Source organism: Gossypium hirsutum, chromosome A02, assembly GCF_007990345.1.
Source record: "Gossypium hirsutum isolate 1008001.06 chromosome A02, Gossypium_hirsutum_v2.1, whole genome shotgun sequence".
NCBI lineage: Eukaryota > Viridiplantae > Streptophyta > Magnoliopsida > Malvales > Malvaceae > Gossypium > Gossypium hirsutum.
Window position 1 is genome coordinate 16,579,950 of NC_053425.1, and position 20,606 is coordinate 16,600,555.

At 31.1% G+C, this 20,606-nt stretch overlaps 1 protein-coding gene across 1 annotated transcript; it reads right to left on the reverse strand.

Annotated features, from left to right (window-relative positions):
- Positions 1–14,149: 14,149 nt before the first annotated feature.
- Positions 14,150–17,305, reverse strand: LOC107951389 (uncharacterized). Its single transcript, XM_016886437.2, has 4 exons — positions 16,889–17,305; positions 16,702–16,784; positions 16,423–16,622; positions 14,150–14,382 (listed from the first exon to the last, which is right to left on the reverse strand). Exons 1-4 carry the CDS (start codon positions 17,143–17,145, stop codon positions 14,269–14,271), a joined length of 654 nt encoding a protein of 217 aa, XP_016741926.1. The 5' UTR covers positions 17,146–17,305; the 3' UTR covers positions 14,150–14,268.
- Positions 17,306–20,606: the final 3,301 nt, after the last annotated feature.

A 20,606-nucleotide genomic window follows, 5' to 3' on the forward strand; every position in this document is an offset into this window, starting at 1 on the left:
TTCTACAATTACTAAGATTCCTACAAACATTTTGCTTTACTGAGCATGTATCTCTATACATTTGTTATGACTTGAAACTTAAATTTGTTATAAATACGTTCATTCAACTCCTGAGGCGTAGCTTCTAAGGGTGCCATTCTATATGCATGATACAGCTGCAACGCTATTCGCGTGGACTTGGTGGTGTCTAGTTTAGTTCCTCCACACAATCCTCGAGTCATTCCTTAACCCTGTAATAAAGGTAAATACTCATAAATTTGTATGAACTTAGTGAGAATCTATACAATAGTATTCATAAGTAACCTTTGAAGTCTCAAGTGATAAAGGACTAATGCATACAAATTGAACTCCCTGAGTTTCATAGGGGATTCTGCAATTGACTGGAGTAGATGATACCCATACATTCTTCTTATATGAACCATTAGGGGACATATCAGGCTGATATAGACGTAATTGTACCTTTTCTAACACCCCTTTTCGAGAATTGATTTTGTCTAGCTTTATCTCAGACTTTTCTTTTACCTTTTTGGTTTGATTCATCAAAAGATAACCAGGTAAGCAAAAATACGGTTTGACAATTACCTTTGGTAGACTTGTAGATATCTCACCACAACGACAGATTCTTACGTTAATCCCTGCATTCCACATTGAATGCGACATCGACTTATTGTATTATCCCGACGTTTACCATATTATAACTTATTTGTCCATATACCCTTCTAGAGGAAATCTCATTTACTTACATCCTTATATGTGGCCTTCAAAATATAAGTTTTGGCGGATAGTTTAAGCTCCACTCTTTTCCCGTGAAATCATATTTGTAAGATAATCCCATTAGACTTTCCCCATATCTGATAGTTTGAATGGGTATTTCCTAAATCAAATAGTCCTAATGGACTTCCCAGCCATCGATAGTGTCACACTTGTTTTCTATAAACCCAAAATTTGGGAGAAATTTGGGGATTAAATTGAATAAGATTGTAAGCTAGTGATCTCTACTGAAAAATCAGGAAAATTTAGAAACGAAATTGAGCATAGTTAAAATCCAAGTCTGATTCAGCTGGATTAAAACTAGCTGATTTGTTAGTGAAAGACAAAATGATTGTCAATTAATAGTCTCTAAACGGTTGAAAACCATGCGTAAAGGGCTATAAATGGCCGAGAAGTAAATCCTCAAGTGGATTCCTCTCAATTCTGTTTACTTCTATCATCTTCTTCATCTTCCTTGGTTGCTCTGAAGAAGAGATAACTATAGAAGCTCAGCATGGAGCAATGGTCACGAGGATTTAATTTGAAAAAGTAGAAAATCTAGTGAACTAGTAAGACTTTAAGTCCATTCGTGCTCATAATTTTAAGAAGTAAAGTTAAGAAATTACAGAGCCTTTGAGGGGTTCTGTATGTTTCTAGAAAACTAAGTTTTTAAGTTGAAGATTCTGAGCTTAACTCATGATTTTGGTTGTCATGCTTAGCTTCTAGGAGGATGAAAGCTATGACGTTCGAAAGAGTTAAGTTGATAAGGCGAAGAGGCATCAGGTGAGTTTCTACACTCTATCCCTGGAATGTTGTGTGGCTGGCATGATCTTGTAATAATGCACGAATTCTGCTAAATTTGAATGCTAATCACGCATAAGATTGTTTGATATGTATAGTATCTACCATATAGTTCCGTATGCATGAAATAGTTAGTATTCTATATTTAAAGGGATAATGTATTCCATGTTAATTTATAATTGAAATGCGTGCATCACATAATCATAATAGTGGGGTACGATGAAAAAATTTGATGGGATAGATGGAGATAGGAATTGGGAATGAAAATTTCTGTTAGATATCGTCATACGGTGTTGTTGTGTACAAACCGTGATGAGTGAAGCTCTGGGCCTTACGGAGGGGACACTGCAGTGTTCGAGCATCAATGTTAGGAATAGTGTAATGGAGGGATGGACGGAGATATAGGGACATTGTAACTCTATTTTGATCTCTCCATCTGAGATTAATGGGAAGAAATCGTGATGTGTGAAGCTCTAGGCTTTGTGAGACGCTTCTGTGTTTGAGAATCAATATAGATATGAGATAAACCAATGTCTACAATTATAAAGTTCCATAGAGCAACACCATGACAGCAGTCAACAGGTAAAATGGGGTGATGCCGTGACGGCGGTATGGTCCTTCGGAGTGATTTCTTAAAGAGGTTTAGGGAGTAAGACCATAGCTCGGCTATGGAAACCAATAGAGTCTGACGAGACAGTAAACATGAGGATTATGAGGTGTAAGACTATAGCTCGACTATGGTAACTAATAGAGTCCGCCAAAACATTAAGCATGAGATTTGACGACTAAGACTATAGTTCGGCTATGGAAACTTGTGAAGTCTACCAGGATATTAGACACAGGGTAGTCCACTTGGGCAATAAATACAGTTGGACAATCAGGACGGTAATCACGAGAAATTTCGCAAACCAAGAAAAATATGTTAGAAGAAAAATGAAAGTATGGACATGAATAGATAACCAGCGGGTTGAAAGAATCCACTAATGAATGGAAAATGTAATGGAAATGGGAAAAAGCTACTGGAACAATTGTTGTGAAAGCCAGTAGGGCATATAAGTGATAAACTAGCAATAAACAGTCACGAGAGATGACGCATAGGTGGTATTTGGTGTACATGCAATCGAAATAAAGTTTAATCGAGGATCACAGATAAGGATCCACCATCAAGAATCTCTAAAGGGTGCTCAAGGAGCCTTGTATGTTAGTGGTTAATCGAAAATACGTCGGTTAGTTCATAAGAAAATGAGGGGTTAGTTAGAACCCAATAATAGAGATAGTTGCTAAAAAGGGAAACATTAAGTGACAAATATGTCTGTCAAGGCTAATTCTCTTTAAGAGAAAATTAGCATGAAATTATCATCCAAATAGCTAGTTTCGTAAGAAACCGACACGTGAAAGGGATCATAAACTTAAGTGGTCACCCAGATAATGGTTTGCTGGGTAATGTAGACCAAAGCAATCCACAACAAACAAATATGTTTCACCTCAAAAGCGAGATACGCGATTAGGGCAGAATACAATGAAGTAATCCAAACAATATTGCAACTTGAGGGTGGGGTGGAAATAGTAAAGATGAACCCAGATAAGAACACCAATGTGCATGGACTTTTCTAGTAGGCCTTATGAGTAGATAGACCACATGGGCAGAATATCAGTGTATACATCGAAACTATGGTGTATTCATAAGCTAGGACGAAATCAGAACGATTAAGCATGAAAAAGTTGAGAGGAGAAAGAATACAGAAGATAAATTGAGAAAAAAAGGGTGGGAATCCGCAAAGATGATAAATTAACTAGAGTCTACCATAGGTAGTCAAAAGGTTTATAAGCTGACTAAGTAAATATTGCCTAGTGACCACTTTGCCAGTCAAGACATAAGGAGGTTGAACTAAAGTTCGACACCCCAGGCAAATCGAGTTCGTCAAAATGAAATAGGGAGTATTGCATTGGTTCTTTTATATTTGAAACCCCTAGCAAAATTGGGTATATTTTAATGTAATGCATTAAAGGACTCACTAAGTTCATTGAACTTACCAAAGTGTTGGCCTGTGTTTTGCAAGATTCGTAGGATAAAGAACTCAATGAGGAATCAAGTTAGACAATGTTAAATTAAAGAGCTTCGTTAAAAAAATGTCATGCATATAGGAAGGGGGTATCTTTAGAGACTTCACCATAGGGGTGAATATATTGTATCTATGTAGTTTCCTTAAAGTCTATAGTTGAGATATTGAAAATTTATTTTAAACTTAATATCTCGATTATAAAGATTTTTAAATAAATAAGTAATACAGTCTGATTTTAAAATAAGGAGGTCAACGCATTTATGAACTCGATTAAGTTATGATAACCTATCCCCAAACTCGATGAATAGGTCGGGTAAGGGGTGTTACAATTTTAGTGGTATCAGAGTACGATTTAGTCGATCTTTTAGACCTAGGGATTAAAAAGAGTACCCCTTATTGCATTACGTTCAATTTGACTAAGTCCCTCGAGTCCTTATTTTATTAAGTTATTATATGCTAGATGCATATATGATTGCCTAAATTGATGGATAGAAATGAGAGTAAAAACAAACGAATGGGAAAAAAGACATAAGGAAAAGATAAACAAATACATTGATTGAAAGTACATGTGCTGGAGAAAAGAAATTTTATTAAAATAAAGATACAACAAAAGTAAAGTATCGTTATCTTTCGAGTGAGTTGCCACTTCAAAGGTGTCTTTGCCTCTTATGAGGGTAACACACTTATGACAATGTTATTGGACAAGCACTAAGTACTTGCTTTCGTAATGGTATGTCGTTAAGGAAAGCTCAGTCATGATACTCTATAATAGAATGATTTTATGACTAAATGAGTTTATAATTAATAGGTGAAAAACCAAAACTTAATTACAAATCATTTGAACCCTAATTATATATGTCAAATAGGTCCCTCCGCTAGCTCATTGAAACTAGAATGAATAGCGTGTTAGAATATAAATGATCGAAATGAATAGGAAATGAGAAATGAGAAACATTCAAAAATGGTTATAGTTTTCTTCGAAATGGAGAAATGAAATCATTTGGAAATGAATGTAGGTTTCAAAAAATAGAAATGATTCATTTGTAATTCTACGTGGATTACTTAAAAATGATCGGAAATATGAGTTTATATTTTTGGACTGTTTTGAAGCCTGGAAATGAAAATAAACCATTCACTCATATTGAAATGTTGAGTTGTGAAATATTGAACATATTTTCTCAAAATTTTACAAAGGCAAAATGTCAAAATGTTACCAAGGGTAAAATTGTCAAAATTTTATTGGGGGTAAAATAGAGATAAGAAAATTGTTTTATATATAAATATTAAAGTTCATTTTAGGAAATAAAAAAATTGAATCAGGTTGGATCACATTACAGAGTACTGGGTCAAAAAGGTCTAGGAAGTACTTATAATTAGACACGATGTGAAAGATATCTAAAAACCCCTCATGGACATGAAGAGGGCGGCAACCCTAGTAGGAATACTTGGGTGTGTCGTACACCCTAGTCCTATTCTAAGTAGAATGTTGTTTTTCTATTTAAAATAACCCACTACAACTCAATAAGGGTTCTACCTTCTCTTCCTATAAATAGATGGCATCAGTAGAGCTATTAACACAATTTTTGAGAGATTGTTATTTTGCTAAAAAAAATAGAGAGAATTTATTCTCTATTATTACATATATTTTTCCAGAATAACAATTTTACCTGTTTCTATTAAGAAGAGGGAATTTTCGTTTTCACCCTAAAAGGAGAGAAAACTTTTTCTAGTTCTGTGTTTTGATTCAATTGGTTCAAGCCTACACTCGAAGCAGTTCGTGATATGAGAATAGCGACGAAGATCGTTTCGTTGAAAGCAGGGAACAACAAACATCTGCTAAACTGAAGACACAAGTACGAATTCGATTAAGGTTTATTGCTATAAATATCATAAACCGGATCTATTTTCAAAATTTTAATTTTCCGCTATGCAATCTTCTTCAAACTAGGATATTTTCAAAAAAATTAACTAAAAAAGAAGGTTTATGTAATTCTTGAGGGTTGAATAAATAAAGGTTCAAGTGGTTTAATAGCGTTTTACTATATTTACAACAAGAGAATATGCAGTGCATAGTTTCATAAAACATAAATTTGAGGGTCAGTTCTAATAAATTACACATAAATTCTAAACAACTTTTGTCTAAAACAATAAATAAAAATGAAATAAATTGTTAGAATGGATGAACGTTGTAAAATGTTTGGGAAAACATACAAGTTTTAACTGATTTAACTAACTTATCTTGCTTGCCATACGAATAAAATTATCTTAAAGATAAATTTTCTAAGAAAATTAAAAAAAAAACTTGAGATTCTACTTAAGTTTTTACCCCAAGCTGCAAATAAAAAAGAAGCAACAGAAGATCAACTTTTTATCCTCAATCTTAAGTTCAATGTTGAATTGAGATTTATCAATATTAATTCTAAAAATGAAAGTACAATAAATGAGCTTATTAGGTTTGAAAACTATTTGAGTAATTAGAATATTTAAATTAGGTTTGTTTGATCTAAAAATTCTGCAAACTTTTTTTTATCTAAAATTAGAATAAATTAGAATATTTAAATTAGAATAAATGAGCAACTGTCTGTAAACTTTTTTTATCTAAAAATTCTGGTGGTTCATCCACAATTTTTATTACTAGCAATTTATCTGTAAGGACTAGTGGTTCATCCACAACGTACTGGCAGCTTGTTTATAAACTTTTTATCTGAAAATTTTGGTGGTTCATCCATAATTTTTATTACTGGAAGTTCATCTGCAGTTACTAGTGGTTTATCCACAACACGGTGTGTAGGGATGGATGAGTTTTGGAGAACTCTTACTATGGTGTGTAGAACCCGGATATAATACCAGCACGAAGCCTGCGGACCTTTAAGCCCGGATACACATCAAATATCATGCATATTTAATCATATATTAACACATCTCATTCAACGTATCACATTAGTAGTCATTTGCTACATTCGGATACAAGCTCCATATGAACATCATCATTTACATTTCGGTTCAAAAGTTATACATAAATATCACATATCCATTTCACCATTCAAGCTTAACCCATAGTGACCATTCGACTATATGTCATATACATAAATTATTTATCACACAACTTAATTCAAGTAGAACCAAAAGGTCACAATTCATCTAATATATACATATCAAGGCATCATCAATTATATACTAAAGGCGACTACTTAAAACTTACCTCAGATATCGTCGAACGATTACAACGGCTATTCGATTACTTTCTCTTTTCCCCTATCCGAGTTTGCCCCTCTATGCTCTTGAGCTAATTCAAACAAATTTAACTTATTAAAATTTCATCATGCTAGCTTATGGCGGAATATGACAAGAGATTTACTAGGTCATATAGCTACCTTTAGCTCAAATACAAAATGGTCATACCCATTTTAATCACTTTAAACAATTTAATACAATTAATTAAACATTTCACCAAGTACACCTTTATGACCGAATACACATATCAAATAAGTAGCTTACTTAATACATAACCTACATAGCCAAAGTACATATAACCCTAATGAGTAACCTACATAGCCAAAGTACATATAACCCTAATGACTGAATATGTATCTCACCAAAATTCCTATGACTTAACCTTTAACCCTCTTAGCCGAATATTCATTAAATACCTAGTTCACATACACAAACACAAAACTCATATGGCTTATCATATTTTCATGTACATATCTTAACCATATAGCCGAATATATATATATAGCTCATCAAACAGATATTTATTCCTATTCTCTTAACACATATTGATCAATTTGACCATGCATTAACCTTTGGCACATTCGGTCATTAAAGCAATAACCTATCTAGAATTCAAGCATTTCATACTAAAAATTCTCCCAAGGCCAAATTCATATACAACTTTTAATACTCATACAAAGTTTGTATTTCAAATAATTTATGCACACACCATTAACCTACTAATTAACTAAACAATTTAACAATTTTCTTTAACTAAACATATATTCGGAAATGACCACAACAATTTAACAAACCTTAAAAACAATCTATAACAATTAAATTCATCTTAAATCCCGCAGGCTTAGTGCTCGTATTATATTCGAGCTTAAAGTCCCGCAGGTTTTGTGCTGGTGACTGGATTCGGGTTTTTAAACCTAGCAGGCTTAACGCCGGTGATTCAAGTAAGAATATGAATTTGAAAGTTCGAGGTAAACTACTATTGATTATGTATGATACATTATGATACTCAGGTACGTATTATGTACTCGCAATTGAATTGATTTTTAAGGTGAACTATTAGTATCAAAGAACGATATATGTGTGTGAATGATTACTACATCTACGAATAAGAGCATGACCTTTTCGGCCGATGTCTGTCATTATATGAAAGTATGTGACTTAAATTAATTGAATGAGCTATAAAGTAAAGTAAAGTATGTGCTAAAATTTCTTTGTACATTCATATATTTATATACATATATATTCGGCCAATAGGCTTTTTAATTGGTGTACTTGTGTATATTCGGCCAAGTGATAACTAATTAGAATATTAGTTTTGTGATACTAAATGCTCGATTTAAATGACAAGTTTTAATTGTTTGTATTGCTTAAAACTTACTAAGTTTTGAAAGCTTACTCTGCTCTTTATTTTTCTGTTTTATAGATTGTTGATTTTGGCCACGACTCGGGGATCGTCAGCAGTTAATCACACTATCGATCTTTTTGGGTACAATTATATTTTGGAATCGATATGGCATGTATAGGTTAGGCTGATGATAACGATGTTTTGAAATTGTAAATATTCTGGCCATACGAAAATGGCGTATAACTTAAATATCAGTATGTATTTCAGCTCGATCTCTGTTTATATTTATTTACAATGTGAATGAGATTATTAAGTGTTTAGTTCGGTAATACCTCTTATCCTTAAATGTGTTATGGATTTAGTCTATGAGATTCTCGGTATATGAAGTTATATGTGCTATTGCTGAATGGACACTATTTTGTTAATCTTGTTCAAGAAATTATTTCGATTAAGTTTCGACATTCGAAAGTTTGTAAGAATTTTTGATGAATGCTGATAATTTTGGATATACGAGTTATGCGCTAGAATAAATCTCATGCCAGTGTATTATATTAGGCTTTATGCCTATTCGACTGTATACGGGTAACGTTAACTATGATTGAATGTGCTAAATGAACTAAATGTTCAGGTACGTGGAAGTTGACTTTTCTTTTGGAAATAAGTTAAGTTGAATATTGAGATGTGATAAAGTTATAAAGGATATTCATTGGGATGTTTGAGAATATGTATACTTTCGGCTAGGTTACAGCTTATACATGAATGAAAATGTGGGTTATGAATATGTGAGTTGATGTTATGTATTATACATGTTAATATGTGATTTATATGTGTTTGAAATGCAAGTATAAATTCAATTAAGTGATTATTGCTTATGAAATCAAGAAAATAAGATGTATGTGTATACTTGTAGAAATGTTTATGTATTTGTTTTAAGATAAGAAAGTGATTTTATAGATCGATGTGAAAGCAGTAATGAATTACAATTGTTATTGATGAGCTAATATTTATATGGACATAATTCAATAAGAGGATTTTATCCTAACCTAGCCCCTACTAAGATTTTCGGGGACGAAAATCCCTAAGGGGGGAGAGTTGTGACAACCCTATTCTGACCCTAGTCGGGAAGTGGTTTCGGGACCACTAAACTGAGTCGCAGAAATAATTGAATATAATATTTTATGTCTAAAATATGTGATCATGCATGTGTGAAATTTGAATGCTTTGATTTTTGTCAATTTGAATGTGTTTCTAAATAAAAAGGACTTATGTGAGAAGCTTTGAATATATGTGTGGCTTATTTTAAGTGATTAATTATTGAATGATACAAATAAGTGGGTTTGCATGTCAATTTGCCACTTTTAATGTTAGTGGCAAGCCATGATGGTTTTAGTGAGCAAAATAAGCATATTTTATATGTATAATAATGAATTGATATTTTTTTAAGTAGTTTATTGATATATTTATTATTATATAGTTTATTGATAAAATAAAATAAGAATTTGGTGAAGAAAACAATAACTCATCTTTGTTTCTTCACCTAGCTGAAATTCATAAAAAGAAGAAGAATGAAGGATGGTTTTGGGACCGTTCGGTCAATTGGAGGCAAATTTGAAGGTAATTTGATGTGGTTTTGTAAATTGTTGATGAATTTGTGTTTCTCTTCTTTTTCTAGCCAAAACCCACTTGGTAAATTTAGTTTATGAGGCATTTTAGATTCGGCCTTAGTGAAAATGAGTGAGGAAATTTGAGTTGAGGATAGAAGATAGTAAACGAATGTTCAATGGACAATTTGATACCAAAATTCATATATTTATGAGCTTGTTTTTGAAAAGTATGTTACATGTGAGTGATTAGTTCATGAAGGGATTCTCGGTTATGTTTGTTTTGTATGAGTAATGGATTGTTGAGTTCATACTATTATGAATAAAATTGATTAAGAGAGGCTTGAGATAATTAAATATGTATGTTGGTGGTAAGATGAGCATTCGGTTTTGATCATGGAAGCATAGGGAGCTTGTTAAAAGTTGAATTTTATAAAAGAGTTTTAGAGAATGATATATGATCTCTGTGTTTCGGTTAAGTAATGGTAAATAGAATGAGTATGAATTTAGTGAGGACTATGTGTGATAGCCAAATGTCTTATGAACTAATATGTGTGAATGATATTTTGAATACATGAGATAAGATGGAATAACCGAAAGCATCATGAGTTAAGACGTGAATAAAATACTATGAATTTCTTGTAAATGCTGAATAGTGATTACATTTGGCTATGAAATTATGCTTTAAATTCTTGAATGTATTTGAAATCAATATAAGGAAAGGGTATTTTAATAAATTATGTGATGAAATTACCGAATGAATTATGATATGAATTGTGGATTAATGTTACAAAGTAAGTGAAACTACTAATGTGATTAGGAAATTGAAGAAGGGAAATTGAGATCTTAGTAAGTTCTTAAGTGTTTGAACTTTTGGAAATTTAAAAGTAAATTGTAATAGATCTGCTTGGGACAGTAGCAATAACGTGATTTTAGAAAATCACCATAAATTGTTGGAGTTGAGTTAGAGGCTGAATAAATTATGTAATTAAAGCTTGATGAGTCTATTTCTAAGGAAAATTAACGACACTTGATTTGGAGTTTCGTAGCTCCTGTTACAAATAATTTAATGACTATTGCTCAGGAAGACAGCTTGTAGTGAATTTGTGATTATGTTGTAAACATTGATAAAACTGTTTGAGTTGCTTATAAGATATTGATTAAAACCATATGTGAATTTTGAATTGTGACGTTAGGAAATGATATATGAGTGTTAGATGGATCTTTGATGTTAAAATTTGTGAACTTATAAGTTTATAAGTATTGAATTATTGGAGAAGAACATGTCATTGCCGAATGTAAATTAAAATGTTAAATAATTGTAATTAAGAACATGTTTGATTAAATATTGGTAATCAAAGCATCGAATCCATATTAAAATGAGGCTATAAGCCATGAATGACTAGTATACCTAGTCGATTTTGATATGATGAAATTGATGTACAAGATATGTATATGTGGTAAGGCCGAAATGGCTAATATTAAATGTGTGCAAGTTATCTGAATGGCCTTTATGAAAATGTGTGCTATCTTTTGTATAGTGAGGCCGAATGGTTACTTAGAAATGTAATATGGCTGAGTGGTTATTTAAATGAAAGCAAAGTATATGATGTATTAGCAAGTAATGATAAAAGCATTATCTTATATATGTGCTTGTGTATGTGGTGTGACCGAATGGGCAAGTGTGAAATGTACATATGTTTATGTGTATATAATGTGGCCGAATGACCAATTGTGAAAAGTGTGTATTATTAGATATTTGATGAGGCCAAAGTTAGTAAAAAGTATATAAAATAAATTGTGCTGAGATTGTATCCGGGTTTAAAGTCCCGTAGGCTTCGTGCTGGTGTTATGTTCGGGTTTTATACCTCGCAGGCCAAGTACTAGTGAATTTGATAAAGTATATGACTACGAGATCCTATGCTAAGATGATAAATTGAACTCGTATTACACATTAAGTGATTCAGGTATGTGATATATATATTATATATGTGAGATTGATCTGACGGGAATTAAGAATGTGTAATGAGAAACATATGAAAAGATGTTGTAAATTCATATGTATATTTGTATATGTGTGCATTCAGTTATTATGCAAAGTTACAAGATAGTTTTTGATATGCCATTTAACTATGAATGTTGAAAGTAAGTGTGGGTAAGAAATGATACACTAGTGAAATTTGAAAGAATTAAGTTAATCTGGAAGCTTATAAATACTATGTTTATATGAGTTTGAGTATAAATGGAGTAAAATGATATGTGTTTGTGCATAATCGGCCAAATAGTATTGTACTCAGAAAGTGTTATGTGATTTCGAACATTTGGTTTGTTTTTAAGTTCAATTGTTTAAATTGCTTAAGACTTACTAAGCTTATGAAAGCTTACTTTGAATGTTATGTTTCTCTGTTTATTTTTGTAGATCGTTGACTCTTACTATTAGCTCGAGGATCGTCAGCACTTCGTCACACTATCTACTATTGCGGTAATCATGTGATTTGGACTTAGCTTATGGCATGTATAGGATAGACTATAAGTAGAATGATATTTTGACTATTGTATATAAGCCATGCGAATATGGCATCTTATGGAAGTTTACTTTTATAAGTTTTAAATTCGATCTTTGTTTGTGTCTATTAGTTATATAAATAAATGATCTTTCATTCAAGAAAAGGTTCAAAATTTTACTGTTCTGATTCGATTCCTAATTTCTGGTAACGTCTCGTCCTATTCCGGCGACGGTTACGGGATAGGGGTGTTACATTTTTATTGGTATCACTAGGTAGGATTTTCTTTGATAAATTGGAATTACATCGCCATTCATAAGCATGTGCATGCATAAATATGAATTCTGAAATATTATATTGATGTGTTGATCTAAAGAACTGATACACGGAATCACTATATGAGTGTGATTGTTCTGAGAATTGTTATTTTGTAAGTTTCATCTATTATTTGCACTGATTTTCTTGTGTATGGACTCACACTAAGCTTCTTAAGCTCACCTATTTTTGATTTTCATCTTTACAGATAAACCACCAGGGTTAGGACGCAAACTCGACATTCCGAAGGTCTTGGCTCGGATTAATATTTTTATTAAAAAATATTTAGATTTATTATTTAAAATTTCTGTTATTTAGAGGCTGTATGGCTTTATTTGAACTATGACATGAGACTTAGGTTTTAGACTTATTTGGTATGCATGACATGTACTTTGGTTTTAAGACTGCTAAAATATGGAATCTGATTTAATTTTGCATGAAATCTGATTTTCATTAAAACTATGTTACATATCAATTTTTCGCTACATGACTATATAAATGAGGTTCGAAATATATATATATATAACTAGAATTCAACTTTTGCAAAACAATCATTAAATCAACCGGTTTTTGAAAAGATATTGTACCTTTTGAAAACGCACCAAGTTTTTCTACTAAAGTAAACAAATGATTTTAAAAGATTATTTTATAAAGTTCGATAGTTTTACTGGGCCATTTCGGTGCCAATGTAATCTTCTGAATTCGATTTTAACGTCTAGATCGGGTTGAGGAGGCTGTAATCATTGTCCATAATATATATTATCAACCTTAAGCTTAATTATCGAGCCGAGGTTGAGCTCAAGTTCAAAATTGAGTACAAAAATTTGTAAATGAGCTTAATTGAGCTCAAGCTCAAGTAACTTGATTATATCTCGAGTCGAGCTTGAGTTTAAAAAAAGATATTTAGTTTGACTGGAGTATCGAGCTCCAAATAATTTCGAGTCGAGTTTGAGCTCAAGCTTAACAATATTTAGGTTCAACTTGACTCAGTTACACCCCTAATCATCATAGAAGAGCGCTTGTTGAATCCTAAAGTATACTTTGTAGGCTAATTATCCTTAAGGGCAATGTTATACAAACCTCATGCTTTAGTACTCGAATTATCGTTAAAAGCAATGTTATACATGAAATAGGTGAACTCATAATGACTTTGTTTTCTTAGTAAATTTAGTTTGGAAAGATTGAAGTGAAGAGAATATGTCTACAAGAGGAGGGAAATAGAGATTTATGAGGTTTGTTGTCTGATAACACATTTAACCTAACCTTGTTGCTTATGTGTGACAATATCAAAATCATTTAATATTAAAAAGAACACATATTTTAACCAACAATTGTTGGGTGCAATGACAAAGCACATTATATTCCTAAAAGAAGATGTAAGTTCAAACCACGAAGACAATATTAATTTATTTAGTGCACATATTAATTCTATTTGTTATTAGCCATTTACTGTTTTAATCTGATGGATTACTTTTTGGTGGTGAGAAAGACGAAAAGGATTGTGAAAATTGGTTGCCAGTAGAAAGATGTACAATAAATCAAAAGATAAGAATTGAATTTGCAAATAAATGAGATTACACGATTTAAATTCGTCTAATAGAAGTTTTATCAACCACCCTTTTTTGCAATTAGAGACAGATGCATGTTAGGCTAAGCTAAGCCTGATCCTTGGTTGCTGCATCTTCTTCTTCTTCCTTTGCTATCTTTGCTTCTTCATCAATGCTATCTTGTCCCATCCAAGATTCCACTTTTCCTTCCACTTCCTCTACCTGCATTTTTAAGTTTTAAGATTACACAGAATTATTAATGGTATAGATACGAAGCTATCGCATCATTCGTTTCAACATAATTAACACATTTAATAATCTGTATTATTTTTTCTACTAATTTAGATGATTAATACCAAAATATAAGATATGTGCAGTTTCTGCCATTTAGCAGATGAAGAACATGAAGGTCCACCTGCATATTTGAAATTACAATAAATTTACTTCTCTTTCACTTTCACTTTGATTTTATTTTTTATTTTTGGATTATTTTTACTTTAAGCATTTAGATTTTAATAAATTTAATTTTCTGGATGAAAAGTGATTCAAACGTCCACGTATATATAAATTTTTAAAAAAATATATAAAATTATTAAAATTTTCATAAATTTCATCTCACTTTTTAGAAAGTTATGTATGTGAATAATGAAGTACACATAGGTTACAACATCAACATTGTTAAAATTTTAATAGTTCAGTCAATTTTTTCGTTTAAAAAATTAGTAATTTGATTGAATTTTGAAGGTAGAGAATTAAAGTGGCCAAAAAAGGAATATGATCAAAGTGACAAAATGGGCAATTAGGGGTTAAATTTGTCATTATGTTTATATTTTTTTATTGAAGTACTTGGAGCTCCCTGTATTATAGAGATTGAACCAAATTAGTCCTTCTATTATTAAGTGGATCAATTTAGTCTCTATACTATCGCAAAGAATCAAATAAGTCCAAATTGTAACAAAATTAACATTTACTGTATAAAAAATGTCTTGAATTTTTTTCTTCAATTGCAATTCAATCCCAAACAAAAGATTTAATTTACAAAACTACAAAAACTTTGAAATTATTAACTTTTTTTAAACAGTAAATATTAATTTTATTCCAATTTGACCTTTGTTAATTCTTTTTAATAGTACATGAATTAAATTAATTCATTTAATAATAAAGAGACTAATTTGATTAGTTCTCTATTAAGAGATTTCTAGATACTTTCACCTTTTTTTTCCTTTGTTACTAGGGTTTGCCCTCAAGTCATTGAAACTAATAATATAATACTTTACCAATTCTTTAACTATCCATAAACCTCACAATCCTCGAGTTGAAAACTGAACTAAAATGTAATCTGCCTCCTATAAATATTATTTTCAACGATAAACTACATAGATAATCATCTAACTTTTAAAAAATTTCATTTTAGACATTCAAAAGAAAAAAAAAATCAAAATGGACACTCACATTACAAAATTTATTTATTTTGATCACTTCGGTTAATATAGTAAATTCTCATTTCAACTAATTTTTTTCCACCTTAGATATTAATATCTGATTTATTATTTTGCATTCAAATTATTTATTTTCATTTTAATCACTAAAAGAATACCCCAAACCGTAACATTTTTGGAACATCTTGAATGTTAAAGCTTCTTTTTATCTGTTGCAACAAATCAAGAAGGGAAAACACAGGGTTAGCTCTATCTTTCTGGCAAGGTAGTAGAGTGGAGTGTTGGAATAATGAGGGCTTCGGCTTGTGGCTTTGGGTTTCGCGGCAGGGGGAGCCACCGCTATGATGGACATGTGAAGACATTGGCATCACTAGGCCCCTGTTTAAGCCTCCCCAGCAATGACTTTTGTGAGATTTTTTACACCATATTTTCAAGATTGGTGAGCTTAGGATGAAATCCCAACTTAATATCTCTATTGAAGGCTTTAGGGGTATTTTACTAGTTTAAATTTGCAACAGAAGACTGCCAAAAGCTGCAATTCGTTTGGTTAAAAAAGGGGCATTTTAATGCCAAATAACGATTTGTAATTTTAATAAAATAAACAAATTTCATAATGTGAGTATCCATTTTCGTGAATATTTTTTTTAAGTGCCTAAAATAAAAGGTATCTCTAGTGATAATTTTTTTCTTTTCTTTTTGGAGGTAATATCTGGAATTTATGCTAGTGATAAAATATTAACTAACTTAATCCAATTGTTAATAATTAATTAAAAATGCTGAAACGAAAAAGGGATTAGGTAAATAGCAATGAAAAAAAAAAAACCTTGTCAATGAGATCTCCAGCTAAGCGTGCACCGTCAGCTGTATTTTGAGCCATATCCTCAACAAATTGAAGGGCATTTTTAAGTCTGCCTTCCGGCAGATGATTTCCGATATCATCCGCCACTTCCTCCACTTGTCCCGCCACTTTTTCGACAATATCCGTCACCTCTTCTGCTTTATCTATTATTGTTTCAACTTCGTCTGTACATATATACTACTTAACCTCAAAAATATGTTGATGATATATGGAAATGCAATTTGAATAACTAATGATCCATACCTTTCAGTTTTAACAATGGCCCCCATTTGCTCCTCCAAAAGGGTAGGATTATACTCATCACAATTCCCACAACCCATAGTTTCCTGCTCAAAAATTCACTCTCAAATACATCATTTCTTTCCTTGTTTATTTGTAAAAAAAAAAAAGAAAGAAAAAAAAGGGCAAAACAGTGGTAGATAAGACTAACCAGGAACCAGGATCTGAAGGTCCTGATCCTATACTGCAACACACGACCAGGTTGTTGTCCCTGTCTGTATTTAGCAACCTAAGACCGATGCCCGGCGGTTGAAGATTGTGGTTCCGTAGAATCTGATGATTTTTTGCCTTGTGTATTGAATTTGATATCACCAAGAAATGGCTAAAACGTATTATGTGAGGCTGGAGTTTGCAGATATATGGCATTTGAAGTTTGCATCGAAAGATGGATGCTGAAGTAGTCGCCATAAATGTGTGGGAATGAAATGAAGTTAAGGTATCTGAAAATGAGAAAAATTCAGAGAGGGTTTTGTAGAATAAATTATCGCGTGTAGGAATGGCAGCTAGAAACGATCCAAAGTATGTTTTAGGTGGGTTAGGAAGAAAGGTAAATATTATAAATTTGATTAAAGTCAATGAACCCTAGTCCTGGTTAAGCCCATATGTTGAATTTTATTATATTCTGCAGATTCCTTACAAGTTTCCTCCTAATTGCTATTTCTAGTTCGTTTGTTTGATTTTCTTCAAGGAATAACGTCGAATTTGTCAAATATCATATCTAAATGCACTACAAGTTATCATCAACCTATCAACTTGTATTGTAGATCCGGTCGGGGATGAATTTTTTATTTTTCTTAAAATCAATATACACAAATAAAACTCAGATAATATTATTAATATCGGTGGTGTAGAACTAAAATTATTTAACAATTTTACATTATTTTTTATACAATCAAATTTTTTTTACATTATGATATTTCATGCTCCATGTAGACCATAATTTGGCATATATTAAAAATTGATCACTATTCATTTTATGTAAAAGATATCAACCATTCAATATATATTAATATAGACAACATTTTAGATCGTTATGATAGAGATATTAGATTGATTTAAAATTTTACATGCTTGAAAAATATAAATATCTCGATGAATTTAACCTTTGAATTGCTAAACTATTAGTCATATAAAAAAGTTACATAAGAGTGTAAAACCAATTTAATTTTACATGGTCTTACACCGATGAAAATGAATCCCTCCTCATTTTTTAATATTTATTTTTTTTAAAAAATTACTACACCTTGAAAGGATTATAGATTTATATATCACTCTTTGAACCTTATTTATAAAGTCAAAACTTTTACTTAAATAATTTTCCAAAATTATATTACACTTTCTCTTGATATCTTTTAGGTCCGTTTTATTGTTCATATTTGAAGTTTTTGGTTGTCTCTTCCAACAATGTCATTTTAAAGGTTTGAATATCACAACACCCAACACTTATTGATCATATTCCACTTTATTTCTTTTTTTTTAAATAAAAAATAACACATGGGTTGATGATGTGATAAGTATCACATTTATTTATATATTTAATTTTTTTCACTACGCCTTATAAGACATTCGTTATACCTTCAACTCGCTTATGAAATATGGGATAATTATAAATTAGTCATTTCCCACCAAATTGACACCATTTTTATATTCTAAGCCCAAATAGTTTCAATAGATGGGTTTTCTTAGGCCTACTTTAACAAAATTCTCGTATCAATTCAATAAAAAACCAAAAGAAAAAAAAGAAGAAGCTTCAACAAGTTTGATCCATGTTTTGGATTTTTTTTTAAATTACGCCCAAATGTTGGACTTTCCTTTTTATTTTAAAATTTGGCCCAACTGATCAAACCCATTAAAGATTAAAATCGTTCAAACCCAATAATGTTGTTTTTTTATTTTGATTTAAAATAATAGTAATAATGTTTGTTGTTTGATGGAGTGTAAAGCATTGTTTGGTCCACCTTTCGCTGATATTCTGATATAATGTTTTATTTGATTCACGTCTTGTAAATTATAATTGGATTTTTTACTTTTTTTTTTGACTTAGAGGAAAAATCTTACATAATTTTTAATTTACAAATACAAAAATGGAGTGTTTTTTTAATTATCATTTGGATTTGAATTATATAAAAAGATTTATTTATTTTTTATTTGGGTACTATTAAATAGCTTTTTGAATTAAAAAATAAACATCTTATTAATTCCACCATCAAAGCATAATTATATATTTATATATTAAAATTTTATTTATAAATTTATATTTTAAATATAAAACATTATTCCTTTATGACAAATTTAAAAATTCTAAATTTATTAAAATAAAATTATCATTAAGATGAAATAACTCTTTTTTTTTTGTTTGAAGACAATTTAAAAAATATGTATTATTTGAAAAATTGAAGTTGATTGCATAGTATATATTGTTAACATTATTAATTTATTCAACTACTATTGCAATTAATATAATAAATTATCAATTTATTCAATACTATTAATAATCTAATATTATAAATTTATTCAATTAGCATTATAATTTTTGTAAGGACTTTGATTATGTATAATCCCAAAAATTGGGTCAGAAGGAATTAAGTTAGTGAAATTAAGAGTGGTCACCTCTTGATTTTGAGTTAAGATTTTAGAAATTTTGTAAAGTGATTTAATTTGGTTTAGTGGTTAAGAGCTCTAGATGTGTGTTTAAGGTTTTGTATTCAAATCCCTTTTTTGGAATTCTTGTTGTTTTTGTCTTGACCTAATACCTGATCATCCGGCATAAATAATATTTCCGATCAAGTAATATCAAGAATGAGCTTATTGGTTTGGTGGTAAGGTGTTTATTAAGTTACCCATTTGTCTTGTGTTTGAATCTTTGTGAAAGTAATAAGGAAACATTTTACATTTTTTTTCTTTTTCTTGAAAATAACTCAGTTTTATTTTTTAAAGCCTTTAGTTAAATTCTTGTTTTTCTCACGTTCTTCTCTTCCTTCTCCATAAAACTGTTTCGGTTCTTTGATTCTCTACATTTTCTGTCCTTTTTATTTCATTTTTTTTTGCTTTCTGGATTCAAGTCTTAATGCGGGTGTGGCAAATTTGTTACTCGTTATCTTTATGGAACACTTTATTTTGGTCGGGTAAAGGTCTAATGCCTTCTATCGTTAGTTAATAACCTCTTTTTCTGTTGGATACCGAATTTGAGTCATAAGGGTTAAACTCTATTTTGGGTAATTGGTTTGATTGTATGATGTGATTTTAGGAAAGGATTGGGTGACAATTGATGCTTCTCCAGCCTCTTAAACGTTAGTTTGCTAACGGTTTCTGCTGTGCAAGTGTTTGTCATTTTGGAAGTCGGATACAGACGTTTGTGTTAGGAAAGTTGATTTGGTTTCTATATAATCGTTTAATTGCACGCGTTTATATCATTTTAGGCTCTAAAATCGTCACTACTGCTTCTTAGTCGAAATCGTGCCAGGTGTGTAACGAAAACCCGATAAATCGGCGAATGGCAGAAGCCAGAATTGGGGCTATGATAAAGGATGAGAAGGATGAACGCGAAAGAAGATCGTAAAGTTTGTCAAAGTCGTGGATTTGACTTAGGGTTCTAGACGTTTAGAAAGAAACTTGGATCTTGACATAACCTGAAACGAAATCGAATCCAAGTGAGATAAAATAATTAAAATAAATAACTAAAATAAAATAATAAATAAAAAATTAGAATAATAAGGAAACAAATAAAGAAAAATAATTGGAAAGATAAAACGTGGCGTGTAGAAGTCCTAAGAAGCCTTGGAAACACGAAGAATCCACAACCCCCTTCAAGAGGCTCTAATTTCCCCTCCAAGATAGAAACCTTGGTAAGAAAAAGTTTGAAGATGATC

What these genes read in the sequence shown, in the direction of transcription:
- LOC107951389 (XM_016886437.2), bottom strand. Translation starts at nt 17,145, where the DNA reads ATGGCGACTACTTCAGCATCCATCTTTCGATGCAAACTTCAAATGCCA. An exon ending in CCTTCAGATCCTGGTTCCTG is followed by an intron (nt 16,785 to 16,888) that starts GTTAGTCTTATC and finishes ATTTTTGAGCAG; the next exon opens with GAAACTATGGGTTGTGGGAA. An exon ending in GCCATTGTTAAAACTGAAAG is followed by an intron (nt 16,623 to 16,701) that starts GTATGGATCATT and finishes ATATATGTACAG; the next exon opens with ACGAAGTTGAAACAATAATA.